At 58.4% G+C, this 25,643-nt stretch overlaps 8 protein-coding genes and 2 non-coding genes across 10 annotated transcripts; 6 read left to right on the top strand and 4 right to left on the bottom strand.

Moving 5' to 3' along the window:
• Positions 1–223: 223 nt before the first annotated feature.
• Positions 224–4,751, bottom strand: V1510DRAFT_431910 (P-loop containing nucleoside triphosphate hydrolase protein). Its single transcript, XM_066935455.1, has one exon. The coding sequence runs from the start codon at positions 4,546–4,548 to the stop codon at positions 409–411; it is 4,140 nt and encodes a 1,379-aa protein (XP_066787000.1). The 5' UTR covers positions 4,549–4,751; the 3' UTR covers positions 224–408.
• A 1,007-nt stretch (positions 4,752–5,758) lies between these two features.
• V1510DRAFT_422359 (Alpha/Beta hydrolase protein) lies at positions 5,759–6,691 on the top strand. The gene is made up of 3 exons (XM_066934781.1): positions 5,759–5,882; positions 5,957–6,055; positions 6,087–6,691. The coding sequence occupies exons 1-3, from the start codon at positions 5,840–5,842 to the stop codon at positions 6,665–6,667; spliced, it is 723 nt and encodes a 240-aa protein (XP_066786999.1). The 5' UTR covers positions 5,759–5,839; the 3' UTR covers positions 6,668–6,691.
• Positions 6,692–7,231: 540 nt separating this feature from the next.
• On the top strand, positions 7,232–11,068 carry V1510DRAFT_422357 (fungal-specific transcription factor domain-containing protein). The gene is made up of 4 exons (XM_066934780.1): positions 7,232–7,424; positions 7,612–7,898; positions 7,931–7,996; positions 8,029–11,068. The coding sequence occupies exons 2-4, from the start codon at positions 7,730–7,732 to the stop codon at positions 10,893–10,895; spliced, it is 3,102 nt and encodes a 1,033-aa protein (XP_066786998.1). The 5' UTR covers positions 7,232–7,424; positions 7,612–7,729; the 3' UTR covers positions 10,896–11,068.
• On the bottom strand, positions 11,048–12,296 carry V1510DRAFT_247851 (cation-independent mannose-6-phosphate receptor CI-MPR). Its single transcript, XM_066930570.1, has 2 exons — positions 11,794–12,296; positions 11,048–11,759 (listed from the first exon to the last, which is right to left on the bottom strand). Exons 1-2 carry the CDS (start codon positions 12,057–12,059, stop codon positions 11,201–11,203), a joined length of 825 nt encoding a protein of 274 aa, XP_066786997.1. The 5' UTR covers positions 12,060–12,296; the 3' UTR covers positions 11,048–11,200.
• A 1,010-nt stretch (positions 12,297–13,306) lies between these two features.
• On the top strand, positions 13,307–15,218 carry V1510DRAFT_422351 (uncharacterized protein). Its single transcript, XM_066934779.1, has 3 exons — positions 13,307–13,591; positions 13,624–14,781; positions 14,817–15,218. The coding sequence occupies exons 1-3, from the start codon at positions 13,519–13,521 to the stop codon at positions 14,897–14,899; spliced, it is 1,314 nt and encodes a 437-aa protein (XP_066786996.1). The 5' UTR covers positions 13,307–13,518; the 3' UTR covers positions 14,900–15,218.
• Positions 15,219–16,452: 1,234 nt separating this feature from the next.
• Positions 16,453–20,733, top strand: V1510DRAFT_422347 (P-loop containing nucleoside triphosphate hydrolase protein). Its single transcript, XM_066934778.1, has 2 exons — positions 16,453–16,803; positions 16,838–20,733. The coding sequence occupies exons 1-2, from the start codon at positions 16,532–16,534 to the stop codon at positions 20,523–20,525; spliced, it is 3,960 nt and encodes a 1,319-aa protein (XP_066786995.1). The 5' UTR covers positions 16,453–16,531; the 3' UTR covers positions 20,526–20,733.
• Positions 20,734–20,831: 98 nt separating this feature from the next.
• V1510DRAFT_t242 lies at positions 20,832–20,902 on the bottom strand. The gene has a single exon. It is a non-coding gene; the product is annotated as a tRNA-Gly (tRNA).
• Positions 20,903–21,024: 122 nt separating this feature from the next.
• Positions 21,025–21,096, top strand: V1510DRAFT_t244. Its single transcript has one exon. It is a non-coding gene; the product is annotated as a tRNA-Glu (tRNA).
• A 4-nt stretch (positions 21,097–21,100) lies between these two features.
• Positions 21,101–21,925, bottom strand: V1510DRAFT_422345 (uncharacterized protein). Its single transcript, XM_066934777.1, has one exon. It carries the CDS (start codon positions 21,903–21,905, stop codon positions 21,132–21,134), a length of 774 nt encoding a protein of 257 aa, XP_066786994.1. The 5' UTR covers positions 21,906–21,925; the 3' UTR covers positions 21,101–21,131.
• Positions 21,926–23,272: 1,347 nt separating this feature from the next.
• Positions 23,273–24,974, top strand: V1510DRAFT_369655 (major facilitator superfamily domain-containing protein; the record flags this gene model as incomplete). The annotated part of the gene is made up of 3 exons (XM_066931399.1): positions 23,273–23,484; positions 23,524–23,794; positions 23,829–24,974. The coding sequence occupies 3 exons, from the start codon at positions 23,273–23,275 to the stop codon at positions 24,972–24,974; spliced, it is 1,629 nt and encodes a 542-aa protein (XP_066786993.1).
• Positions 24,975–25,643: the final 669 nt, after the last annotated feature.

Here is a 25,643-nt window from a genome sequence, read left to right as displayed (position 1 = left end):
ACAAGCGCGCCAGACCGCGTGCAGCCGCGCTAGGCCCGCGCCGGACTAGCGCGTCGTCCTGTCGCGCCGCCGTCGCACAAACCTCGTTATCAGAGTTTTCTCGCCGCGCTACGCCCCGTGCGGCCGCGCTAGTCGCGACGTGCATGCCGTGACACTATCGGCCCAGCAGGCAGGCACGCTCGCCGTAACGGGAAGTCCGCCGACGCCGCTGCCTTTGGGACTTATCAGCAAACTCTAACCCTTCCCCGGGCCCGATAACCACGCCGTTGCTGCGCGATAACGCAACGGCCCCCAGGCCGCCCGTGCGTAGCACGCAACCGATAAGATCCCTAGACCATGTTCATTCGTGACTATAGATGCGGAGCGTGCCCCGATGCTCCCTCCCTGCAACCTCCATGCGACTGCCTCCTAGTTTCTCTCGAGCGCCTGCAGCTGCACAAGCTCGTAGTACTTGGACTTGTTGGCCAGCAGCTCCTGGTGCGTGCCGGCCTCGAGGACCTTGCCGTTCTCAAACACGTAGATCACGTCCGCGTTCTGGATCGTCGACAGCCGGTGCGCGACCGCGATCGTCGTGCGGCCCTTGGCCGCGGCGTCGAGCGCGGCCTGCACGATCTTCTCGGACTCGGAGTCCAGCGCGGACGTAGCCTCGTCCAGCAGCAGGATCTTCGGGTTGCGGATCAGCGCGCGCGCGATGGCGATGCGCTGCTTCTGGCCGCCCGACAGCAGCGTGCCCTTGGATCCGCACAGCGTGTCGTAGCCGTCCGGCAGCGACATCACAAAGTCGTGGATGTTTGCCTGCTTGCACACCGCCACGATCTCCGCCTCGGTCACCGGGCCGACCGCGCCCAGCTCGATGTTCTCGCGGATGCTGCCCGCGTACAGCGTCGGCTCCTGCTGCACCAGCGCGATCTGCTTGCGGTACTCGTTGATGTTGAACTCGGCGATGTTCTGGCCGTCCAGGCACACCTCGCCCGCCAGCGGCCGGTAGTACGACTCGATCAGCGAGATCGTGGTCGACTTGCCGCAGCCCGACGAGCCCACGAGCGCCACGTACTGGCCCTTCTTGATCGTCAGGTCCAGTCCCCGCAGGATCGGCACCTCCGGCCGCGTCGGGTACCGGAAGTGCACGTCCCGGAACTCGATGTTGCCCTCCACGTCCACCGGCGTCGCGCCCGCCGCGCTCCACGTGTCGATCTCCGGCACCCCGTCCAGCAGCGTCTTCAGGTTGCGCGTCGCCGACAGCGCCTTGCCGATGTCGGGCGCAAACGAAAACACCACGCCCGCGCCCTCCGCGCCCAGCACGATCGCCACAAACACCGTGTAGAACTGGAACACGTTGTACTCGCCGCTGGCCAGGTACCGGCTGCCGTACCAGAACCCCAGCGACATGATGAAGTACAGCATGCCCTGGCAGATGCCGTAGAAGAACGCCGACTTGACACTGGCCGGCCGTGCGGCCCGGATCTGCGCCTGCAGGTTGTCGTGGTAGATGGTCCAGATCGCCTCCTCGCGCGTCAGCGAGGCCACCGTGCGGATCGCCGACGTGGCCTCGCACGCGAAGCTCGCGCTCTGCTCGTTCTCGGCCTTGGCGTTCTCCTCGAACTTGGCCAGCAGGTAGAACCGGTAGAAGCCGGACGTCATCAGGATCGGGATCGCGCCCGCGACCACGATCCCGAACTTGGGCGCGATCGCGATGCCCAGCACCGCCGACGACACCACCGTCACGGCCGAGTCGATGATCTTGCCGAGCGTGATGCCGCCGAGGCCCTCGACGGCCTGCGCGTCACGTGAGAGCATGTTGGTCAGCGACCCCACCGTGTGGTCGTCGCGGTCGAAGTACGCGATGTCCTGCCGCAGGATCTGGCGGAACGCGCGGTGCCGGATCCGCCGGACCAGCTTGGCCGACGAGTACCCGAACGCGCTGGCCGTGGTGAACTGCGACAGCCCGAGCACGCTGGCGAGGAGGAACAGGAACCCGGACATGCGCGAGATCACCCGGAAGAGCGACTCGTAGTCGGTCTCGTCGCGGAACGCGGTCACGTTGCGGCCGTAGATCAGCCCGAGCGAGGGGTACGCGAACCCGCTGACGATGCACGACACGAAGCCGATGTAGTTGTACTTGCGCTCGGGGTAGCTGAGGTCGAAGATGAGCTTGACCAGCTCCAGCGTCGAGTACCGGGCCTCGCCCTGGCTCTCGACGTCGCCGACGGCGACGTCGGCGGCCAGCGCGGTCCGGGTCTTGCTGAGGCCGAGCGTGGAGCGCTTGTCGAGCTCGTCGAGCTCGATGGCGGCCTTCTCGTCGAGGGCGTCTTCGACGGCGTCGCCGCCGGGCTGCGCCACCTTCTCCTTCAGCGCCTCGATCTGCTGCGCCTGCACGAGCCCGTGGTACTCGCCGCCCTTGGCGAGGAGCTCGTCGTGCGTGCCCGTCTCGAGGATCTCGCCGCGGCGCATGACGACGATCATGTCGGCGTCCTTGATGGTGGACAGCCGGTGGGCAATCACGATGGTCGTGCGGTTCTTGGACGCGCGGTCGAGCGCGTCCTGGACGACGCCCTCGCTCTTGGTGTCGAGCGCGGACGTCGCCTCGTCCAGCAGCAGGATCTTCGGGTTGCCCACAATCGCGCGCGCAATCGCAATCCGCTGCTTCTGGCCGCCCGACAGCAGGAACCCGCGCTCGCCCACGTTCGTCTCCAGGCCCTCCGGCAGCGCCGAAATGAAGTCGAACGCGTTCGCCTGCTTGCACGCCTCCTCCACCAGCGCCTGCTTCTCCACGGCCGACGCGTGCTCGTACTCGGTCCCCACCAGGCCGTACTCAATGTTCTCCCGGATGGTGCACGCAAACAGCGTCGGCTCCTGCGACACCAGCGCAATCTTCTGTCGCAGCCAGCGGATGTTCAGGTCCGCAATGTTGTGTCCGTCCAGCAGCACCTCGCCGCGGATCGGGTTGTAGAAGCGCTCGATCAGGCCCACGATCGTCGACTTGCCGGAGCCGGACGCGCCCACCAGCGCGACCGTCTGGCCGGCCGGGATCGTCAGGCTGAAGTTGTTCATCACGGTCACGTTCGGCCGCGACGGGTAGATGAACTTGACGTCGCGCAGCTCGATGCAGCCCGCGACGGTCGCCAGCTTCGCGCCCGCCGTCGAGCTCGAGTCGATCGGCGACGGCCGGTCGATGGTCGAGAAGATCTTGGTCGCGGCCGCGATGCCGCTCGTCAGGCTGTTCAGGTACGGCGAGATCAGCGCGAACGAGTACGCGCCGTGGAAGACCGCGAAGATCATGGTCAGGATCTTGGCCACGTCCAGCCGGCCCATGATCAGCAGCTTGGTGCCCTGCCAGTACGCCAGCGAGTCCACCGAGAACGAGCACAGGTACATGGTGCCGTTCATGACGCCGACCGCGATCCCGGCGTACGTCGACCACTTCTCGGTCACGACCAGGAACTTGTCGTAGATGGCGGTCATGCGGTCCTGGATGCCGAACGCCTGCACGTTGCGCACGCTGCCGATGACCTCCTCGGCCACGGTCGAGCCGACCGAGTAGCCGTCCTGGGCGCGGACCTGGTAGCGCACCATGAAGATCGTGGAGATGCCGGACGTGAGGATGGTCGCGATGATGAGCGAGATCATGATCGACGCCAGCACGGCCGACTGCGTGTACGCGACGACGACGGCCGACACCAGCGTCGAGCTGTTGGCGATGATGAACCCGAGCTTCTCGGAGATGGCCTCCTGGACCGTGAGCGTGTCGGACGCGATGCGGCTGGTGATCTCGCCGGGGCCGATCTTGTCGAAGTAGCCGATGTTCTGGCGCAGGATCGCGGCCAGGTAGTTTTCGCGGATCCGCGCCGAGAGGACCTCGCCGCGGTCGATGAACACAAACGTCTTGATCGTGGACAGCACGACGTCCGCCAGCCCGATCAGCATCAGGTAGAGCGACAGCCGGTCGACCGACCGCCGGAACTCGTCCTCGGTGACGACGTACATGGACTCGTACTGGCAGTAGTACGTGCCGGCCGAGCCGTCGTAGTACGTGCTGCCGGCGTAGTCGGCGTGCGTGGCGTTGCACTCGTAGTAGTAGCCGTTGTCGACGAAGGTCGCGTTGGCGGGGTACAGGTGCGCGAGCTCGGACGCCGGCCGGTACGACGAGAGCGTGCCGGTCAGGCTGCCGAACACCAGCGCCATGATGGGCTTGAGCAGGCCCTCGAGCAGCGCGGCGAGCACGCCCGTGAGCACGACCGCGCGGTCGAACGCGGTCGCGTACCGGAAGAGCTTGAAGTAGTTCGAGCTCGCGGTCTTGGACTCGATCTGCTCGCGCAGCACGACGGCCTCGTCTGCCGGCAGGCCGGCGAACTCGTCGGCCTCGGCCGGCATCTCGAGCGCGGCGTAGCCCTTGCTGCGGCCAAACTTGGGCAGCTTGCCGGAGAAGCTCCATCTGGACTCGTCCGAGCTGCTGCTGCTGCTGGCGTCGTCCGACGACGTGTCGCGCAGCGGCGCCTTCTCGTCGAACTCGCTCTCGGCCGCGGCCGGCATGGTGTTCTTGGGCGCCATTGCTAGGATCCGGTGGTGGAGACCGTTGGCTGCCCGGGCCGGCTGCCCGGTATATATGCGCGGTGGCCATCGGGCTGCCCAATCGGTGTAAAAGATACGAGGCCGCGCTTCTGGAGAGACACTGGCGCCAGTCCGCAAACTCGGAAGCGCTCCGCTAGCCCTCCCGGCCGATCTAGGACCGACCACGGACCAAATGAGCTTGGCGATCCGGGCGCGCGCAGCACGGCGCGCGGCGGCGGCCGCTTGGCTGCAGCGCCGGCCGCCGGCACCCGCGCGGTCGCCGCGTGCCGGCCGCGGTCGCGGGCGCGCTGCCGCGGCCGCGGCCGAGCCTCGATGCGCGGTCGCCAACGCTCGTAACCGAGCGGGCACAGCATTAAATTTCCCGTCTGGGCCTAGGCCGTGCATTATCCGTGCATCGCCTCGTGCTTGGTACCCTGCCAGATACCTCCCGACACAGCCTGCGGGGGGTACTCCTCGTCTACACGCGGGCGCTAAGTCTATCGGCGGCACTAGCGCCCGACCCGAGACACGCATACGTGAGATAAGCACCGGTCTGTTCGATATGATTCGTGCTGGGAGATGCGCTCGCAGCGTCGTTGCGGCGGCGGGCCTGCCCCCGCAGCTGCCGCCGCGCCGCGCCGGCGCTCGCTCGAGCGCGCACCGTCCGCACACGCGTCCCGAGGCCGGCCGCCGTGCCGCGCCCGGCACGTTGCGGCATGTGCTGGACAAGTGCACGGTACGTGCAGATAAGACATCCGCCCCGATAAGGTTAGGCCCTGCGCTGACTGCTCTCCGCAAGAAACGACCTAAACGGGCTAGCGTCCGCAGGAGCATCGCAGCTCCCCTTGCCCGAATAGAACATATTTTCCGCCGTCTCCCAGCTTCTGTGGCGGGCCTGCAGCCAAGCCACGGAGCGTTGTGGCGCCGGGTGACATTCCAGCGGCGCTGCAGACGCAGCCCGCGCCGCCGCGTGCCGCGTGCCGGTGTTACGGCGATATGGTGTCTAATCAGCGCGCCGATTACTCTCGGCGCCGTCAGTGGCGGAATCCGCCCCTGCAGCTCGACTCACGGCATGACTCGCGGGCCGTGCCGCGGACCCTAAATGCGAGCCCTAAATGTTGGCGCACGTGACTTCGGCTGCTCCGCGCCGCACGCTGCCCCTGACCGCACGTGACCGCGCGCGCCCCGGCGTCCGCGCTCGCGCGGAGCAGCCGCTTTATCGCCGCTCCGCTAATCCCGCCGGCGCCTTATAAGCCCCCGGGTCCTCTGCAGGCCCCAAGCACCAAGCATCATGACCGAGACCTGCGACAACACGCCCATCCCGAAGCTCACCGGTATGTAACGCGATGGCGTGCAGTTGGACCGAGCTCTGCATGCCAAGCCGTGCCAGCGCCCCGCTGACCGCCAGTGGACTACACTCCCAGGGGCACCACGTCCACGCTCTTCGGCCACGAGACGTACATGGTCGGCAACCCCACCGCCAAGCATGCCATCATCTGCATCTACGGTAAGTTCCGGCCCCGCCCCGCTGACCCCAGACGTCTTTGGCGTCCACCCCAACACCTACCAGAGCGCCGACTACTTTGCGCTCGACACGCCGCTCGCGCCCCTCGTAGTCATGCCCGACTTCTTCGACGGCGAGCCCGTGACCGCCGAGATGTTCGGCCAGCCCGAGCTCCGCGACAAGTGGCGCGCCGACCACCGCCCCGCCCGCTACGTCGACGACGTCAAGGCCCTCGTCAAGTACCTCACCACCGAGAAGGGCATCGAGTCCGTGGGCGTCTACGGCTTCTGCTGGGGCGCCAAGCTCGCCATGTCCAGCGCGCCCGGCACCGCCATCGGCGGCGTCGCCATCGTCCACCCCTCGGCCATCACCGTCGAGGACACCGTCGGCATCGAGGCCACGCCCATGCTCATCATCGCCACCAAGGGCGAGGACGACGCGGTCTACTCGGCCGTCGCCGCCGCCTTCTCCGACTGCAAGTACGTCCGCTTCGACGACATGCACCACGGCTTCTGCGCCGCCCGCGGCGACTGGTCCGTCGAGGCCCAGCGCACCCGGGCCCAGGAGGCCATGACCATGATGAGCGCCTTCTTCAGCCGCGTGCTCACCGCCTAGCCAATGCATCAGTCGCTTTTGTTACGATCGAGCCGCCGACTGGACCGCGCAGCCATCGCCGGATGTGGCCGTCTTGTAGATCATCGCCCTAACCCCACGCCCTTAAGTCCGCCGCACCGTAACTGCGAATAGCCCAGCGAACACACAAACCCTACCTCGGCGTAGGCGCGACCCGCAGCTCCTGAAACCCCGTGGGTCCCATTGTCCGACGCGGCCATATAGCCGCCGTCGGCGTTTCGTGCTCGCCGACCACGGCCACCGCGTCCCCGACCCGCCGCAGTCTCGGCGCGTCGCCACTCCGTAGTCTGCCCAGTCCCACGCTGCCAGATGCCGCCGCACGCAGCCTGCGGCTATATGCATCTGTGTCTTCCTCTTGTCCGGGTCACAATACCCATCTTCCTCTGGTCCACCCGCCAGCCGAGCCCGCCCACCGCGGCCCGTAGACCTGGCAGCGTATTGGCCAGCGCCGCGTATTGGCCAGCGCCGCGTCGCGACCGCCGCGGCCTTATTGCTCCCCACTAGTGTGGGGACTCTTGTTACAGGCGAACAAAACGCTAACGTGACTCTGTGGTGTCTTGATGACCTATTATTGTGTGTGTACCACCACTCTAATTTCTTGCAACGCTGTTGCAGACTTTGGCAAACAAATCATCGCCACCACCTTCCACCCCGCACACGCTGCCCAAAGAATCGTCCCCGCCCGGCGACGCACGCAGTCTTGGAACCACTGGGCCACGGCTCGCCAAGACACTCAAAGGTAGGCCAGAGTCGGGGCCGCAGAGCCCACGCCAGGCTGCGCTATGGCATCCACCCACTTCGATCGCTGTTTGCTGGCAGGCGCCGAAGGCCGATGGCTCGTCTGGAGCAGGCACCTACCGGTCGGGCGCGGCCTGTTCGGGCGGTGGGGCGCGGCAGCCCAAAACCAGACAATGCTGACGATAGAGATCGGATCCCCGACCAGCCTTGCTTGGTAGAATGGCCACAAGCAATCTTCGGAATATCAGTACCCAACTACCAGACACAAACTGAACAAGGCGTGTCCTGTACGATACATCATCGACCATGAGCCAGGCGGTGGAAGCAGACGTGGACTCGTCTGACGAGCTGGGCAACAGCCCGCCCGAGGCTGGCGACTACCTCGATTCCGAGCACGGCGGCGATCCTGCGGAGGCCACCGGCGACCGGCCGATCATCCAAAAGCGCCGCCGTGTGACGCGCGCGTGCGACGAGTGTACGTTGCACCGCAGCCGCTGCTGACCCCAGGCCGCCGCAAGAAGATCAAGTGCGACGGCAAGCAGCCGTGCACGCATTGCACCGTCTACAGCTATGGTGGGTGTTTCTGTGGCCGCCGCTGACCGCAGATTGCACATACGACCAGCCGTCGAACCGGCGCCGCAACCCGGCGCCGACGTACATCACGCAGCTGGAGACCAAGCTGCAGCAGGCAAACGCGTTCATCCACGCCCTGTTCCCGGACACGGACATCTACGCGCCGACGTTCGACATGCAGAAGTTTCTGAACAACAACGATGTCAACGGCATCAAGTCCGTGCAGCAGATAGCGCCGCGGGGGGGCGAGGGGGCTCCGCCCGCCGACCCTGCCGCCTCCGCTGCCGACACCAACATGGACGCAATGGTCGTCTCCATGGGCCGTCTGGACGTCGACGAGACCGGCCACCTGGACTACATCGGCTCGTCCTCCGGCCGCGTCTTTCTGCAGCACGTGCGCGCGCACTTCATGAACGACGATCCCGAGCGCATGCCCTCGGACCTGCTGTGGTGGAACAACCCCAACCAGCTCAACTACATGGACTCGCCCCTCGAGTTTGCGCAGTCGTCCGAGTTCAAGATCATCCTGCCGCCGCGCCACGTCGCCGACGAGCTCATCTCGGCCGTCTGGGACCGCGCCTGCATGGTCCTCAGCTTCGGCCACCGGCCGTCCTTTGTCGAGCGGCTCAACGATCTCTACGCGACCGACCCCGAGGACTACACCGCCCGCCACCTCAGCTTCCTGCCCGTCGTCTACTGCTTCCTCGCCGTCGGCATCCTCTTCTCGTACGACAACCTGAAGCCCCTCGGCTTCAAGGATATCTCGGACGGTTACAAGTACTTCGAGGCCGCCCGCAAGCTTTTCGACATCACCGACGCCCGCGACCTCGAGAGCATCGAGGCCATCATTCTCATGATCTTGTTCCTGCAGTCGACTGCGCGTCTGGCTACGTGCTACTCGTACATCGGTGCTGCCGTCCGAGCTGCGCTCAGACTGGGCCTGCATCGCAAGGTCAAGTACCATTTCAACCCCGTCGAGACCGAGATGCGCAAGCGGCTGTTCTGGACCGTCCGCAAGATGGATATCCACATCTCGGCCATGCTCGGCCTGCCGATGGCCATCAACGACGAGGACATCGACCAGGACATGCCGCTCGAGATCGACGACGCCTACATCACCAAGGACGGCATTCTGCCGCACCCGAACAAAACCTGCGTGTCGACCATCGCAAACGCACACACCCGCATCATGGCCATCCTCGCCCACATCCTCAAGAACATCTATCCGATCAGACACGGCGACGGCAAGCCGGGCGTCAGCTACTCCAAGGTCATGGAGCTCGAGCGCGAGCTCCAGCAGTGGCTCGAGTCGCTGCCGGAGGACCTCAAGCCGGGCCGCAACACGCCTGAGCTCCTGCAGCCTAACAGACTGCTGAACATGTCGTTCTGCTACGTCAAGATCATCCTCTACCGGCCGTTTATCCACTACATCGGCCACAAGTACAAGGGCAAGATGGCCGACCAGCGGCCGTACGCGTGTGCGGCAAACTGCATCTCCACCGCACGCATCGTCGTCCACATCGCGGACGACCTGCTCCGCCGCGACCTGCTGCGCGGCGCCTACCTGTTCTCGGTCTACACGATCTTCTTTTCGACGGCCGTGCTCGTCTACTACGTGCACGAGGACCCGTACAACCCGCACATGCAGGAGTTCAGACGCGACGCCGAGCTTGGCCGCAACGTCATCAACGATCTCAAGAACAAGAGCACCGCGGCCGCGCGAACGTACGCCATGCTCAACGGGCTGTTTGACCTGCTCAACCGGCGGCTGTCCAAGATCGCCAAGTCGGGCAAGACCGAGGATCCCAAGCGCAAGCGGCGTACGTCCGAGACCAAGACCGAGGGAGTCACTCCTCTTCAGCGAGTAGCTTCCGAGAACTGGAAGGCAGCCAAGGCACCCCACGCTAACGGCCCGCCCCGTACCTCCACACTGCCCCCCAGCTTCTCAGACACCATCAAGTTCGATGCGCCCAACCTCGACTTGCCCGGGACAGGATCCCTCGCAAGCTGGGAAAGCGTGTCCGCCGAGACCAAGAAGGACGGCTACCGGCCGCCCGTCGCATTTCCTCGGCAGCCGCAGGCCAACCCCGTCGCTTACGTCGACCCGGACGCTGCCAATGGTGTTCCAGGAGGTGGCGCCATGTTCCACACCAGTTCCATCTCCTCTGAGTCGGAGGCGGCCAATCTCATGCAGGCCGCGGCCGCCGAGTTCGACAAGACCGCAGGCGGGTTCCTTTTCGATGAGATTGGAACTATGCCGCCGTTCTCCGAGTCGGCCGGCACCACACCGCCGCAACCGGGCCCTTCAGAAGTCACCGCAGCCGAGACATTCACGCCAGAGTTTGCCCGAGCAAACTCCCAGGGCGACATGCGCTACCTCTTCAGCGACTTCGACACCATGAACTCCAACATCAACAACATCAACACGAATCTATACTTCCCTCTCCTATTTGACGGCAACGGCGTGTCGCCTAGTGGACTGTCACCCACCAGCGTGCAGCTGCCGAGTAGCCAAGGCAGCACGCCGGGCGCAGGCGCCGTTCCCGGCCAGAAGGCTACTGGGCCCAACACCTTGGCCAGCAACGCCTACGCGACCAACGGAAAGTCTGGCGACTTCACCGGCGCCGCAGACACCTTTTTGAACGACAACACCGCTTCCTACGGCATGTCGACCCCGGACGATTTGGACAAGGTGTCCGAGGCCCAGCTTTTTGGCCAGTTCCTGCCGCCGTATATGTACCAGAGCCAGATGCATTTCTCGCCACCGACTGCGTCGCCGGTGCAGCCAACTAACGGCGGCGACCCTAGTCCGCCGACCGGTGGCTCCAGCCTCAAATCTTGCGAAGGTTCGCTGGGCGCAACCGATAATTCCTGGATGATGCCACCGGGCCCAGGATAGTGGAGCTGGGATTTTGACGTGTACGATTAATGTATTGTACTGTATCTCCATAATTTCGCGTGCCTCTCTTTCGAGACGCCACGCTGGTGTATTATACTACGGGTGGGTTGAAGGTGCAATTAATATTAGATTGTGTCTATAAAACACTGATCAAATAAATTTACAATGTAAAAGTGCACAAGACGACCTGTCTGGCTGTCTTTTGCATGCAAAAAGTCCAAAAAGCAGTAGAGCCAACCATGAATATCAAGAAATGAATGTGAGACGAAATGCGCCGAAACCATACGTTGTAACCGAGGTGGTGTCTATTTGAGAAGCCGCCGCAACAAGGAGAAAGGAGCGCGAAGACAGTACATGAGGAAGTGAGACGGCCCAGAATGGAGAATCCGCCGCTGGAACACAGCGCCGGCAACGCAGTAGACGCACACCGCCACGAAGAAAATCACCGTGAAGATGCTGATCGGACTCAGTGTCTCGGTGTTGATCACCGGGCACGCATACGGCGTGCGGATCTCGAAGAAGTAGGCACACTCGTGCAGGTTTCCGACGTATTGGATCGTCATCTTGGACTGGATAAGCTCGCGCTCGCACGCAAGCGTGAAAATGGACGCCTTGCGGTCCTTGTCATTGTTGGGACACGGCGAGCCGCCGTGGTACTCGAGCACAAGCTTCCGGCCTCTAAAAAACGGGTTTCCCGAGAACTCGCCGATCGAGTAGCGCTTATTGTCGGCACCGACGTAGAAGCCGCTGACATTGGTAGGGTCTGCCAGGCCGACGACGTCGGACGCATCCTGAAGCGTGGGCGAGCAGATGTTGATTGAGAAATTGGCGTGGTAGTCTAGGCCACGGACGTGGAGGTCGGTGCTGAAACGTCAGCGCTTCCTTTACTATCACTTACCCTTCCGTCTTGGTTCTGATCAGCGGTCGCAGGTCGAAGAAATTGCCAGACGTCGCCGACGTGACAGTGCATAGTGGTGGCTCCTCGTCCTTCGGCGATAGAGGATCTCTTCTGGAAAGGCCAGCCTGGAGCCCATTCTGCAAGCCAGTCACAGTGCTGTTCACCGCATCAGAGATCGAAAACGCACTAGTAGTAGCGGGCGCGAGGAAGAGAATGACTGCTACTATGAGAGCGATCAAAATGCTCGGTCGGGAAGTCATGGTCATGCTTTGTGAGTGTATGCAATCGGCTGTGCGTAGTTATCAGCACTTTGATACCGCGTTGTTCGTTGTTCGCGATTTAGTTGCCCTCAGTAATGTTCTCAGGCCAGAATTGTCGCAGCTCGCCTGTCGTGTGCGAATCGACGAGCGTTTGTTGCTCGTAGCTGCCTTGACAATTGTCGTAAAGAGCGTGGCCGATCTTAACTTGTTCGCGCGTCGGATCCTAGCGTTGGCACCCTGCCAAATGCGTGCTTTACCGACTGCTCGATGAAGGCGTGTCCAGCTGAGAATAATACCAGTGTCCGGTCGAAGTCTGCTGAGCAAACGTTCTGTGTATCGCCAAGAGAGCGTCCGGCGTAAAAATAATGATTATAAAGAGTGCGGTTGAGTAGAGTCGTGCAGCCAGCTGCTAAAACCAGACAGACGCATCTCGTTTAGAAAGACGTGAGTAGGACGACATGTGGCTGGTGTCACTACTAGTATGCACATGCGCCACACTGTGAACTTAAAAGCCGCAACCCTGATATCGGCGGCGTGTATGTTTGCCGCGCGCACAGTGGTCGCCCTCTGGCGTAGACGTAGCCGACGGCTATCCGGAGAGTCGCAGGATCCACGTCTACGTGACAATGGCGACCGAGGCGCACTCAGACGTAGCGGTTTTTTTTGCTCGTGCGCGCCCCGTAGAGCGTATTGTACGCTACACCTTTTGGGCCTTTCGGCGATGCACCTGCGGAAGACGGTTTTCGCCGTGACGCAAGACGCGCAAGGCGCTTGGCTCGACGATCACGCTTGTCGGATGTGGTAGGCGCCTGCAGGCGGCTTGCCCGTCGAAGGTTTGTGACCTATCAAGCAGAACAATTCTGTGCACGCGTCAACAGTACGGTTCTTTCGAGAGTGCCTACATCTAGCCAGTCCAACGGCTGCCCCCCACGGACCTGGGTCTGCGCGACCGAGTCCCGGATGACTGCTCGCCCTCGTCTGGGTCCAGCCGCACTTCTCCGTAGAACACAGCTTCCGCCGGCTTGGTGTCGCTGGCCTTGTAGCTGATTCGGTCGTCACGCCTAGGCCGTAACAGAGCCGTTGTTAAAAAGCGCCTGCATAGTCGACCCTGTATGGCCTAGCGCTGCAGCAGTTGCCTGATGCGCGTGGCACCGCCACACAGGCTCGCCGTGGCAGCAACGCGCCGCGCGAAATGTGTCACGTGACTCAAGCCGCATCGCGTGCGGCTCCGTGTCGCTTTGAGTTGCTACAACACCACAGCTTGCTCGACGCGACACCGGACCGCATCGATACAGCTACGGCTAGAGTGGTGCAGAGAGATCAGCCGCAACAAACATCCGCGCGTGTTCAGACAGTCTGTTCTGTTCAAATCGCTCACACGCCGACCACGCCACGCACTGACTCCACCGGTTCAGTCACGCCTCTGTTACACGGTCACACGCGATCCGGTATTTGCTCGCTCAGCATGTCCGGACCCGGCGTGCTGGCGCCTTTTGCTGGCGACGAGGCCCTCCAGGCGCGCATTAGGGCATACATTGGTATGATCCCCACCGGGCTCTTCTGACCATAGAATCACATCCGGAAGCTGCCGGCCTTATCCGTGACATTGCATCATACATTGATTCACTCGGCTCGCCGCCTGCCAAGCGAAAAAAGACCGAAGCTGCCGATGAATTGGTCAAAGTCGAGTACGAGCCGTCGCTGCCGGCTATGCCGGCCGTCACTATCCGCGACGTATCGTTCACCATGCCTCTGCGCAAGAAGTACACTATAATCATCTCCAATCGCAGTCTACAAGTCGTTCAGCCAACCGACCACTCAAAGGTCGAGCTCGACATCCCACTGCGATCGGTCGCGTTTGCAGCGTGCCTGGGTGTCCCCGAACGAGCAACGCCCCTGTGGAACTTTGTCGTATTTCGTTCAAACTCGGATCTTTACGGCGCGGCCAACAAGGATGCAGCCACAGAGCCTCTTGTCTTCAGCGTCCCCGAGACGTTCGCAAAAACTGCCTCGGGGCCCCTGTTCGATGCTATGGAGACCCAGATCAAACTGGAGATCGAGGCCCGGCCCGACGTCAAGCCTGAGAACTCGGACTCGAGCTCGGACATCAGCGACGAGGACGACGAGGATGTTTTGACTTACAAGCGGCTGCTGCTCCGCGCGTTTGCCAACGCTGGCGTTGAGGTTGCGTTGCCAGATCCCGAAGTGTTCCACGCATCCAAGACCAGCAGACACAGCAAAACCGAGCCAGAGTACCACGTGTCTTGTCACCGTGGCTCAAAAGAAGGTGTCCTGTACTTCTTCAACTCTGGCGTCTTCTTTGGTTTCAAGAAGCCTCTGCTGTTCTTCCCGATAGACAAGATCGAGGCCATTACATATTCGTCCATCACACGAGTGACATTCAATCTCACTGTCGCGGTCCTGGTTTCCCGCCCGGGCAGCTCTGACGAGCACGAGGAGGAGTTTGAGTTCAGCATGATCGATCAGTCCGAGTTCGGCACAATAGACAGCTACGTCCGAATGTTCAAGCTATCGGACCGAAGCATGGCCGAAGAACGTCGGGCCAAAAAAGAACTCAAGCAGGATCGCGACGACACTGCCGTGAATAACGGCGACAGCGAGCTCGCGAAAGCAAGCCGCGAGCTTGCTGCGCTGGGAGACAGCGACGAGGATCCAGAAGATGAGTCTGACGACGAAAACTTTGAGGACGAAGATTCTGATGATGGAGGTACGTGTCTGGTCCAATCTAACCTAACCACCAAGGGTCGCCCTCTGGATCAGAGGACGATTCAGACGACAGCGGATCTGGCGAGGAGGCTGAAGAGGCCTCAGACGACGAGGACTAGCTTATCTGGTCACTTGACGATCGTGTACGATTTATCAACAGTGGAGCGTTGTCGAACATTCACTTCAACAGCGCGTGCGCGAGCACTACGGAGCCCCTGGGCGACACGTACTCGCAGTGACCGTGATCTGCGGTCGTATGGCCGTACAGATTCGTATGTATCGCCGGCGACTTCTGCACGCCGTAGGCAGCACGCCGCCGGCAACCGCCGCAGCCGGCGGCCCTTTGCTGCACTCCCACTGGTGTTCGGCACTGGGCTAGCCCGGAATAGCAATGTGCCTTCGGAAAACAGGGTAATTTTCCCCAGCCGCCAAGCGCCGCCGTTGCGTGTGGCGCCCGTAGCTTGAATGGCAAGTGGCGGTCACGTGTAAAGAATGCACTGGCAGCGTCATGCTTGGCCAGGTCCTGGTGAGTCGCGCGCGCCGCCGTCGGGCGCCGGCGGCTCGCCCGCGGGCCTGCTAGACTGGTAGAGTTCAAGAAGTCGGCCGATGGCCACATCGCGGGCACCAGCCTAGCAGTCAGCCACCGCTGCTCTCACGATTAGAGGGCGAACTCAGCTGATGCGCTGCTCACACTTATCCGTTAGCCGGTATAAGTGTTGCTAGACCACCTCGTAGTGCTCACTAACACTGCCGAGCTCTTCGACATTCCCAAAACATACGTGCTCAACGGCATTCTCGCCGAGCCCGAGATAAGCTTGCTAGCGACCCGCTGAGGTCTGGACCACGTTGCCGACAGGACTCAGGACGCCCGGCATCCATGCGCTCGACGCGATTTTTCAAGCGTCCGAGCCGGCCTCGCGGCGTGTTCGTCCCGTGTCTGCTGCCGTCTGTCTCAACCACCCCCGCCACGCATTCGTGTTGTGGCGTTCGTCTCTGCGGGAAGGTGCACGTCAAATGAACTGTGGCTTGACACCCATTCAAGCCTTTGCCGGTGGTGGCTGTCCCGATGCGGCCAGATGACTACGGCAGCCAGCGATAACTAGCCGCGACTTGTGCTAAAGACCGTACAGGCTCGTATTCTTAGATGGTCAGCGTGCATAGAACATATGTCCAGCTAACCCCTTGCGTGCGCATTTATTCTCGTAAATGCAACACGAGTGCTATATAAGCCAGCTATTGATAAAGATTATGCTCGATAAGCATTAGCGCAGGAATTTGATACGATAGCATGCCGCCCGTCGCCCACATTAGACCCGCAGCTTAGTACAAAAGCTTATTATGCGCTTGCTGTGAGCTATCCCCTTAAGCGTACTATTACAGCTTAGGTCCCTGGTACTGGTTCGGTTGCCCGGCGGTGATAAAGAATTTTTGAGTCAGTGTCATATCGTCAGAGATAGGCCGATAGCAGACTTGGGTCATTTTCGCCCGACGCGCTCACCCATTTGTACTGTCTTTTTGGCGTTCACCGGTCTTATCCACTAACCCCGTATGCAATGGCACTCACTCTATTGCTTACAACGGCAGGATCAAACACAATCGTACAGGACCTCCGGGCCTCAAGCTAGCGCCATAGACATCTGTAGATAGGTTTTGCGCTGGCTCACACGCTATATAGTGGTCGGCGCTCGTCCGATGGCAGTACGCTTACGCTTACGTCTGTTGTCTCTATATTTCGCTCCCCGAGACCAGACATGATCAACGAGAAGCGCGCAGACGCGGCCGAGGCCGAGGCCAGCACCCAGCCTCTGCTCGAGCAGACCGTGGCCATGCCGGTTCCCCGGGCGGACGCCTTTTCGGGCCTGACAGCGCGCGATGCCGGCATTCTCCGCGAGCAGGTTTTTGTCCCTCAGATCGCAACCAGCCTGCTGAGTGTGTACCGTTATGCCAACCTGCGCGACAGGCTTTACCTCAGTGCCGGCCTCTTTTTCGGTATCGCCGAGGGAACTGTCAAGGCGCTCATGCCGGTAGGTCTGTTGCAACACAACGTACTGACATCAGCTCGCATTCGGTGCTTTTGCCGCCGTCTTTGCTCAGTTCGCCGCCTCGACCGATCCGTCGGACTACTACTACATTAGCCCGGACGACTTCCAGCGCCTCGCCAACCAGTTTGCGCTCTACTTCCTGTACATCGGCATTGCTGAGTTCGTGCTCTCTTGGATCGCCACGTTCATCTTTATCGATGCCGGCGAGACCATCTCGTCGCGCATTCGCGAGGCCTACCTCAGATCAACCCTTCGCCAGAACATCGGCTACTTTGACAACCTGGGCTCCGGAGAGATCACCAACCGCATTTCCTCCGACACCGTCCTGATCCAGGAGGGCATCTCCGAGAAGCTGATCTACATCGTGGAGAACTTCACCACGCTGATCGCCTCGGTTGTGGTCGGTCTGACGCAGTCCTGGAAGCTGACGCTCATCATGTCGACGATTATCGTCTTCATCGCGGCCTCGTTCATCATTGCCTCACGTCTGATGACCAAGTTCTTCAACAATGCCCTCAACGGTGCTTCGGCCGGAGGTTCCATTGCCGAGGAGGTCATCGGTAGCATCCGTAACGTTCACGCGTTCAACATCCAGGAACGTCTGTCCGAGAAGTACTCGGCGTTCCTCGAGATCTCGCAGATCTGGGCCCTTCGTGCCGGCATCACCGTCGGATCGGTCACCGGAATCATGTGGCTCAGCGTGTACTCGGACGACGCGCTCGGCTTCTGGCAGGGAGCCCGTCTGGTTGCCCGTGGAGAAATCTCTGTTCGTGCTGCAGTCACTGTTCTCGCCGCTGTTGTCGAGGGCACTTTTGCTGTGTCGAATGTGACGCCCCATGTCAAGAGTATCTCGACGGCTGTGGCGGCCATCAACAAGATCTTCACGACCATCGACCGCCAGTCGGCGATCGACTCGTGCTCAGACGAGGGCCTGACCCTCAACCAGGTCAAGGGCGATATCTCGCTCAAGGACGTTCGATTCATCTACCCGTCGCGTCCGGATTACACTGTCCTGGACAAGTACAGCCTGGACATCAAGGCCGGCACCACGGTCGCTCTGGTCGGCGCCTCGGGCTCCGGAAAGAGTACCATCGTCGGCATTCTCGAGCGCTTTTACAAGCCTCTGGCCGGCTCGGTTACCCTCGACGGATACGAGATCGACTCGTTGAACATCAAGTGGCTCCGTCGCCAGATCGCTCTCGTGTCGCAGGAGCCCACTCTGTTTGCGTGCACGATCTACCAGAACATTGCCTACGGTCTCATCGGCACTCCCTATGAGTTTGCGAACGAGACCGTCAAGCGCGACCTCATAATGGAGGCCTGTCGCCAAGCCAACGCCCTCATGTTTATCGAGAACCTTCCCGAGGGTCTCGACACCAATGTCGGCGAGCGCGGTTTCCTGCTTTCTGGTGGCCAGAAGCAGCGAATCGCCATTGCTCGTGCTATCGTCTCCAACCCGAAGATCCTGCTCCTTGACGAGGCCACGTCTGCCCTCGACACCAAGAGTGAGGGCGTTGTCCAGGAGGCCCTGGACCGCGCCTCTAAGAACCGCACGACCATCGTTATTGCGCACCGTCTGTCGACTATCAAGGACGCCGACAACATCGTTGTCATGCGCCGCGGTGCCATTCTCGAGCAGGGCACTCACAACGACCTTCTGGCCGCTCGTGGAGAGTACTACGACCTGGTTAAGGCTCAGAGCATGCAGACTGCTGTCGAACAGCAGAAGGCGGCCATCAAGAGCGATGCTGGCAACCCCGAGGAGGACCTGCCGGTCGAGGAGGCGCTCGACAGGGAGGCCCACGAGGTTCTCGAGCTCTCCAAGACCATCACCCGTGTGCCTACGCACCACTACGATGACCAGAGCGAGCACCAGTACGACCAGTATAGCGACGATGAGAGCCAAGTTCTGATGGGCGAGCACGCCAAGAAGGAGTACAGTCTTCGTGAGCGTTTCGCTTTCATCTTCGAGCTCAGCAAGGAGGAGGAGAAATACAACATCCTCGGTGCGATCTTCTCGACCATCCAGGGCCTGGGATACCCGTCGCTTGGTCTGTTCTATGGACGCTGCATCGAGGCGTACGGCCTGACCAACTTTGATGACATGATCCGTCAGATCGACCTCTTCGCCGGTCTGTTCTTCATGCTCGCCACGGTAGAGCTTGTTGCTTCGATCACGGCGCTCAGCCTCTACGCCTTCTCTGGCCAGCGTCTTGTGCGCCGGATCAGAATCAAGACTCTGAAGCACATTCTCCGCCAGGACATTAGCTTCTTCGACAAGGACGAGAACTCGACCGGCGCTCTGACCAACACGCTTGCTCAGGACGCCCAGGCTGTTGATGGTCTGAGTGGAGCGACGCTCGGCCAGATCATGAACTCGATTTCCATTGTGTCGTCGAGTATCATTCTCTCGCTGATCATTGCCTGGCAGCTTGCCTTGGTCTGCACTGCGTGTGTTCCCGTGCTGATCGGAAGCGGTTTCTACCGGTGCTACGTTCTCACGAAGTTCCAGGAGGATGCCAAGGTTAGCCAGGCCAGCTCTGCAAACTTTGCCTGTGAGGCCGTGTCTGGAATCAAGACTGTCGCCTCTCTGACGCGTGAGGAGGAGATCCTCGAGGCTTATCACCAGACCCTGGCCCAGACGCTCAAGAAGCGTCGCACTCAGAGCAACCAGTCTGCTTTCTGGTTCGGTCTTGCTCAGGGCATGACCTACTGGATCATGTCTCTGGCATTCTGGTTTGGAAGTCTCTATATCCGCACCAGAGAGTACTCGGTCTTTCAGTTCTACGTGGCTTTCATGTCTATTGTCTACGGTGCACAGTCGGCCGGAATTGCCTTCTCGTACGCTCCCGACATGGGCAAGGCCTACCACGCCGTTGGTAGCATCAAGGCGCTCTTCGAGATCATGCCGACCATCGACGCCACCAGAACCGACGGCGATGTGCCCCAGAACGTGGAGGGCGACATTGAGTTCTCGAACGTGTTCTTCCGCTACCCCACGCGCATGGGTGTTCCGGTTCTGAACGGACTGAACCTCAAGATCAAGAAGGGACAGTACGTCGCTCTTGTCGGTGCCTCGGGATGTGGCAAGAGTACCACTATTGGCCTGATCGAGTCGTTTTACCGGCCCCAGAGCGGCACAGTGATGCTCGATGGCCACGACATTTCGAAGTTCAACATCAACGCTTATCGCAGTCACATCGCGCTTGTCTCGCAGGAGCCGACGCTGTACTCGGGCACCGTTCGTGAGAACGTCGCGCTTGGTTCGTTGGTGCCTGTGACCGACGAACAGATCCAGGAGGCCTGCAGGAAGGCGAACATCCACGATTTTGTCATGTCTCTTCCGGACGGCTACGACACACTCTGCGGCTCGAAGGGATCTTTGTTCAGCGGCGGCCAGAAGCAGCGTATTGCTATCGCTAGAGCTCTGATCAGAGAACCCAAGGTACTTTTGCTTGACGAGGCTACCTCCGCCCTCGACAACGAGTCTGAGAAGGTCGTCCAGGCCGCTCTCGATGCTGCGTCCAAGGGTAGAACTACTGTTGCGATCGCTCACAGATTGAGCAGCATCAAGAACGCAGATGTTATTTATGTCTTCGACAACGGCAAGGTCTTGGAGTCAGGCACCCATGCTGAGTTGATGGCCCGCAAGTCCAAGTACTATGAACTTGTTCAACTGCAGTCGCTGGAGAACGCTGCCTAGTCGCAAGCATTCTTCACCGGCTCGTCTGCATTTATAGGACGATAGCCTATATCTCATTTCGTTTGTACTTTTCATTTTTCTTACGGCACGCAACATACACATGGGATTATAGACTAGGAAACCCGGGGTTCTAAAATGGGTTGAGAAGAAAGGAGTACAGTCAGAGTAGATATGATTTATGAGAAGACGTAAAATAAAAATCTTAAAACTATCTACTAAAAGCTTCGCAGGAAAGCGCGACATTGAAAGATCCATTGCTTCTTTAGACATGAACCTGCAATCGACTCACGCGAAAAAAAAAACATATGCGCCAGCCCGGAGTCGAACCGGGGGCCTGTCGATGGCAACGACAGATTTTACCGCTAAACCACTGGCGCTAATTATATAACTACACCCTTCTGTAATTCTATAAAGCCGAGCGAACACTAAAACTGACCACGTGAAAAAATTATTTTCAGGGACAGGCTTCGGTGTTTGTTTTCGAGATTTATGGAAGCAATCCGAAATAGTGTAATGGCTAGCACGGTCCGCTCTCACCGGGCAAATCGGGGTTCAATTCCCCGTTTCGGAGTACTCTTTTTTATATTGTTTATATTGTTTTTGCGCTCAGTAAGGTAGTCCCTGGATGAGAGCGTCTATGCTATTTTTATTTTCGTATGCAAATCCTCGGTGATAAGGGTCCCGTCCGGATTTCTTATCCAGCAGCGGGCTCTTGGAACTCGTCGGGTCTGTGGCAAAATGCTGCACCGCATTCTTGTACTCAAGACCTCTGAGGTTCTTCATGTAGTGCTCCAGCTCAATTGCGTATGCTGATCTCTCGCCAGCCTCGACTTTTCCATAAAGCTGCGAATTGTGTAGCTCAGGGTCAATGCCTATATACGAGACGTTGCTAGTCTGTAAGCCTAGGTGCTTGGCGTGCTGTTGGACAAAACGGTCCTCTTTGAACTTGAACCCAACAATCGTCAATCTTTTTGGAAAGACCTGCGTCAGTTCTTTAAATCGGTATATAGAAAAGAGAGTATTCTCAAAACTGTCCCGGGCAAACTCTTCCGTAGAGATACGGGCCCTTATGGCCGGTTCATCGTAAAGACCCAGTGCCTGGCCTAGAAACCAGTAGCTCTGCGCCTCACTTATTGGACCAGCAGATTTGTTAGTTTGTCCTCCAGAAAACAGCAGAATCGCCTCAGGGTCTTCGTTGAGCTGTCTCACTGCTTCCTCGATATGCTTAATAAATATAAGATTGTCGAGATTTTCCCGCTGAAAGGAGGCCAGCGTCCACTCATCGGGGTTTACTCCGGGACGAGCTTTGTCAAAGCCTTCATATCCCTTCCAGATGGAATGACACGGTAGAATAATCAGGTGGTTGCTGGTGATTTCCATATTTGTGAGCAGGGCTCGATAGATGTTGTTGGGACTGCATGACGCTGCAGATGTGGTATTTAGTGTGATACGTGGACTCCTGAAAATAACCTAAACTACAACTTCTTGATTACTGCAATTCCCGGCATACCAAGCTCTAATAATAACCGATAGAATTTCGATTACAAGCAGCGCTGCCAAATTTTTGAAATCCTGATAGCGTTGATTCGGGCTCGGATTGGACTCGACTACGGAGATATTTTGGTCAGTGTCCGAGTGATGGTATCTAGCACGGATGCCAGCTTATGACCGAGTCCGATCATTGACACCACTTCTGACGAATCAAGTGCCCCGGTTTCGATTTCTCGGTAAAGCCGTGATACGAGATAGCTGGCGTGAGAAGATCCCAGTCATGGTGGCCGAGGGAGCCGCACACATACTTGGCTGCAGAATGCTAAGAGTCCGACTTGAGGAATTACTTCCTAGGTCGTTGTAAATGCCACTGTGGCCACGTTTAAGTGTGCTCGTAAGGTAATCCGCTTACATGTGTGCCAAGAGCAAGGTGATGCTTCATTCAGCGTTATCAGTACACTGCAGAAAATGGTCCACGCAACTCCCACGCTGGGGACTACTAAACAGCCGCCTGATGACACGAAATAGCACTAGGATTCAGCATACGCTGGCAGATGTTTCAACAATCCGCGTCGACGGCTACGCAGTGCGCACAAGCCAGATAGTCTATTTGTGTGAATATCAACTAGCATCTTCGCGCTAACTTTAAGCTCATTGAGTTTACGGGGAAGGCGCGCACAGGCTTCAGCCATACATGCTCCCAGCGTCATGCATAGCGATAAAAGCTATCTACTTGGCAGAACGCTAAAGCTTACGTAGTCGTTAAGCCAGTGCTTAAGCATGCGATGTGTTTTTACCCTAGTGAGAAGTTCTTGCTACACAATGGTTTGATGCTCGTGAAAATCCTGTCATATCGCAGAGATGAGCTAATATATCCGTTAGGGCATATGACGAATGGCCGGCAGAAGGGTCGCAATGATCGTTTCTGGAAATTTACGGCCCGTCTTATCGAGTCGAGATCTAGCTCGCCCGTTAATGTAGAAGTCGGTGCAACTCGTAACTGCAAGACGCCGCGCAAACCAAGAGTATGCCAAGCTCACGCTACCGATTTACCACTCTGTGATATCAATTGTGTATCAACGAAGGCGGAGTGCGCTTCGAGCAGTAGGCTCCTCTCAGAGACAGCCTTTATCGAAACCTGTCCGTAAGAAGACACCGAGGCGACTTGCTTATCGGCGCACGTACGATCCTACAGACTATAAAGCATCTTCTGATGGCATGAGGCACGTCAGTCTCGCAAGTTTGATCTAGACACAATGGGCCTGCTCAAGTGGTACCGACGCGTGTCTGCGCCTCCTCCTCTCGAGATCAATTATACCGATGCGGAAGTGAAGGAAAAGTTCTCCGAGTACTTCATCGCAGACTATGAGGTCTCATGGACGAACAAGTTTTTGGCACAATTTTGGGATTCTTTTGACAGACCACCCGCCTATAGGCGCTACCTGCACAAACTGGATGCATGCGTCATGTAAGTTTTTGGTGTACTGGTCAGTGCTAATTCTTACAGGGTCTACTTTTTCCTGTCGTTCTTCATCAAGACTTTGGATACCACCAATATTAGTAACGCATATGTCAGTGGAATGAAAGAGGACCTAAAGTTGAATGGCCAGCAGAGAAACTTGTTCAACACATTTCAATACCTCGGCGTGATTTGTGGATCAGTTCCAGGTCAGATCATCATGCACAACAAAATCCGACCTGCCATCTGGTTACCATCATGCGAAGTTTTGTGGTCTGTCATGGTCATGACTCTGTCGAGAGTGAACAGTGCGAAGCCAGTACGTACAAAACCAAGGTCAAAACTGACTCTAGATCTACGCGGTCCGTTTCCTGGTGGGCATTGTGGAGGCCTCAAACTACCCGGCTATTGCTCAAATCCTCGGGAGTTGGTACAGACCAGAGGAGATCGCCAAACGTATGTCTATCTATGACATTGCTGCTGCCGTGGGGTCTATGTGCTCTGGTTTCATCCAGTCCGGTGTCTACGCTAGTCTCAACGGGAAATACGGTCTCGCTGGTTGGAGATGGCTATTTATCATTGACGGCATAGTTTCTTTGCCAATTGCCTTTCTGGGTTACTACTGCCTGCCCGATTATCCGCAGACGACTAGGGCTGTGTGGCTCACCCCGAAGGAGAAAGAGTTCAGTGTTCTTCGCACACTCGAGATGGGCAAGAAAAGTAATAGTCGGATGACCTTTAAAAAGTTTTTTGGCTTCTTCGCTCATTGGCGCATCTATGCGTTCTGCTGGCCCTACGTCATTTTCAACATCTCATCGACGTACTCGTATTTCAATCTTTGGCTGAAGTCTCTCAATATGTACACCGTCGAGCAGATCAACTTGATTCCCACCGGAGGATATGCTGCTGCTATCGTCATCACGTATATATTTGCGAACATCTCCGATAGAATGCGAAAGAGATCGCCGGTACTGATGGTCTCTATCGCCATCTCATTCCTTGGTAACTTACTTCTGCAGATCTGGGAGATTCCGTTTGTGCTGAAGTATATTGCCATGTTTTTCTGCGAGCTGGGGTATCCCGTGTGGGCAATCATTCTTACCTGGAGTGCAGACTCTTTCCAGGACGACCCTGAACTACGAGGAATCTTGTCAGCCGTCGGCAATACCATAAGTAACTCCATCCAGGCGTGGCTCCCCCTGCTTGCGTTCCCGACTACTGCCGCACCGCGGTACAAATGGGGCTACGGATTTATGGCGGGCTTGAACGCACTTTCAGCGGTCGGCGTAATGTTCTTTGTATACATGGAAAGACGCGAGATCAAGAGTATGAATAGGGTGATCAACAAATTCGGATTAGCTGTGGACGTGGACGACCTCAAGGACTTCGAAAAAGAGCCGACCACCAACTTGGATGAGACAGAAATAGAGATGACCCCCGACACGGAGAAGAAGGGTGGTATGGTCTCGACAAGAGCCATCGACACCGATAGTATTTAGTGATGGCTGGGAGCGTTTTGGGATAAAAGATGTAGCGCGGTTAATTGATTTACCGATGAACAAGGTTTTGTTCCTGAAGCTTAACTAAAGAAGTGATAGCCTCGGTTATTGTTACGCACATATACATGTAGCCATACAGCTTGGGTTACCATAACCAGACATCATATTTGTTGAGACACCTCACGTCGGACACATGTTACTTACCTGTTACTCAACCCCAATAAAACCTGATCACAATATACTCTAGTCAGTACGAGGAGGCCTTCTAGGTGTGGCTTGACGGTGCGCAGACCCCCACGAAAATAATAGCTAAAACTGTGATGTTGGGAAACTCACATAGCCTGATACTCGTGATACTTTGGCCTTTCCTTCGGGACACATCTGGCTCAGCCATGTCTCTAGTCACAAGAGGACATTAGTGGTTCGGTACATGAACCCATATGAGTAAGCCTGTAGAACAACACAGATAAGTTTCCTTGTAAATTTGGGATCAGGACTAGGGATTCTGGATCATGGATCATGGATCATGGGATTTGGGATTTGGGATTTGGGGATTTGGGATTAGGGATTAGGGATTAGGGATTAGGGATTAGGGATTAGGGATTAGGGATTAGGGATTAGGGATTAGGGATTAGGGATTAGGGATTAGGGATTAGGGATTAGGGATTA

Source organism: Dipodascopsis tothii, assembly GCF_038497935.1.
Source record: "Dipodascopsis tothii strain CBS 759.85 unplaced genomic scaffold V1510scaffold_36, whole genome shotgun sequence".
NCBI classification, from domain to species: Eukaryota; Fungi; Ascomycota; class Lipomycetes; order Lipomycetales; family Lipomycetaceae; genus Neoaidaea; species Neoaidaea tothii.
This window is presented reverse-complemented; position numbering and strand designations above follow the sequence as displayed.

Coding starts and splice junctions, on each gene's coding strand:
- V1510DRAFT_431910 (XM_066935455.1), bottom strand. CDS start 4,548: ATGGCGCCCAAGAACACCATGCCGGCCGCGGCCGAGAGCGAGTTCGAC.
- V1510DRAFT_422359 (XM_066934781.1), top strand. CDS start 5,840: ATGACCGAGACCTGCGACAACACGCCCATCCCGAAGCTCACCG. Junction 5,883..5,956: donor GCCCATCCCGAAGCTCACCG/GTATGTAACGCG, acceptor GCTGACCGCCAG/TGGACTACACTCCCAGGGGC. Junction 6,056..6,086: donor TGCCATCATCTGCATCTACG/GTAAGTTCCGGC, acceptor CGCTGACCCCAG/ACGTCTTTGGCGTCCACCCC.
- V1510DRAFT_422357 (XM_066934780.1), top strand. CDS start 7,730: ATGAGCCAGGCGGTGGAAGCAGACGTGGACTCGTCTGACGAGCTGGGC. Junction 7,899..7,930: donor GACGCGCGCGTGCGACGAGT/GTACGTTGCACC, acceptor TGCTGACCCCAG/GCCGCCGCAAGAAGATCAAG. Junction 7,997..8,028: donor TTGCACCGTCTACAGCTATG/GTGGGTGTTTCT, acceptor CGCTGACCGCAG/ATTGCACATACGACCAGCCG.
- V1510DRAFT_247851 (XM_066930570.1), bottom strand. CDS start 12,059: ATGACCATGACTTCCCGACCGAGCATTTTGATCGCTCTCATAGTAGCA. Junction 11,760..11,793: donor ATCAGAACCAAGACGGAAGG/GTAAGTGATAGT, acceptor CTGACGTTTCAG/CACCGACCTCCACGTCCGTG.
- V1510DRAFT_422351 (XM_066934779.1), top strand. CDS start 13,519: ATGTCCGGACCCGGCGTGCTGGCGCCTTTTGCTGGCGACGAGGCCCTC. Junction 13,592..13,623: donor GCGCATTAGGGCATACATTG/GTATGATCCCCA, acceptor TTCTGACCATAG/AATCACATCCGGAAGCTGCC. Junction 14,782..14,816: donor CGAAGATTCTGATGATGGAG/GTACGTGTCTGG, acceptor CTAACCACCAAG/GGTCGCCCTCTGGATCAGAG.
- V1510DRAFT_422347 (XM_066934778.1), top strand. CDS start 16,532: ATGATCAACGAGAAGCGCGCAGACGCGGCCGAGGCCGAGGCCAGCACC. Junction 16,804..16,837: donor ACTGTCAAGGCGCTCATGCC/GGTAGGTCTGTT, acceptor GTACTGACATCA/GCTCGCATTCGGTGCTTTTG.
- V1510DRAFT_422345 (XM_066934777.1), bottom strand. CDS start 21,905: ATGGAAATCACCAGCAACCACCTGATTATTCTACCGTGTCATTCCATC.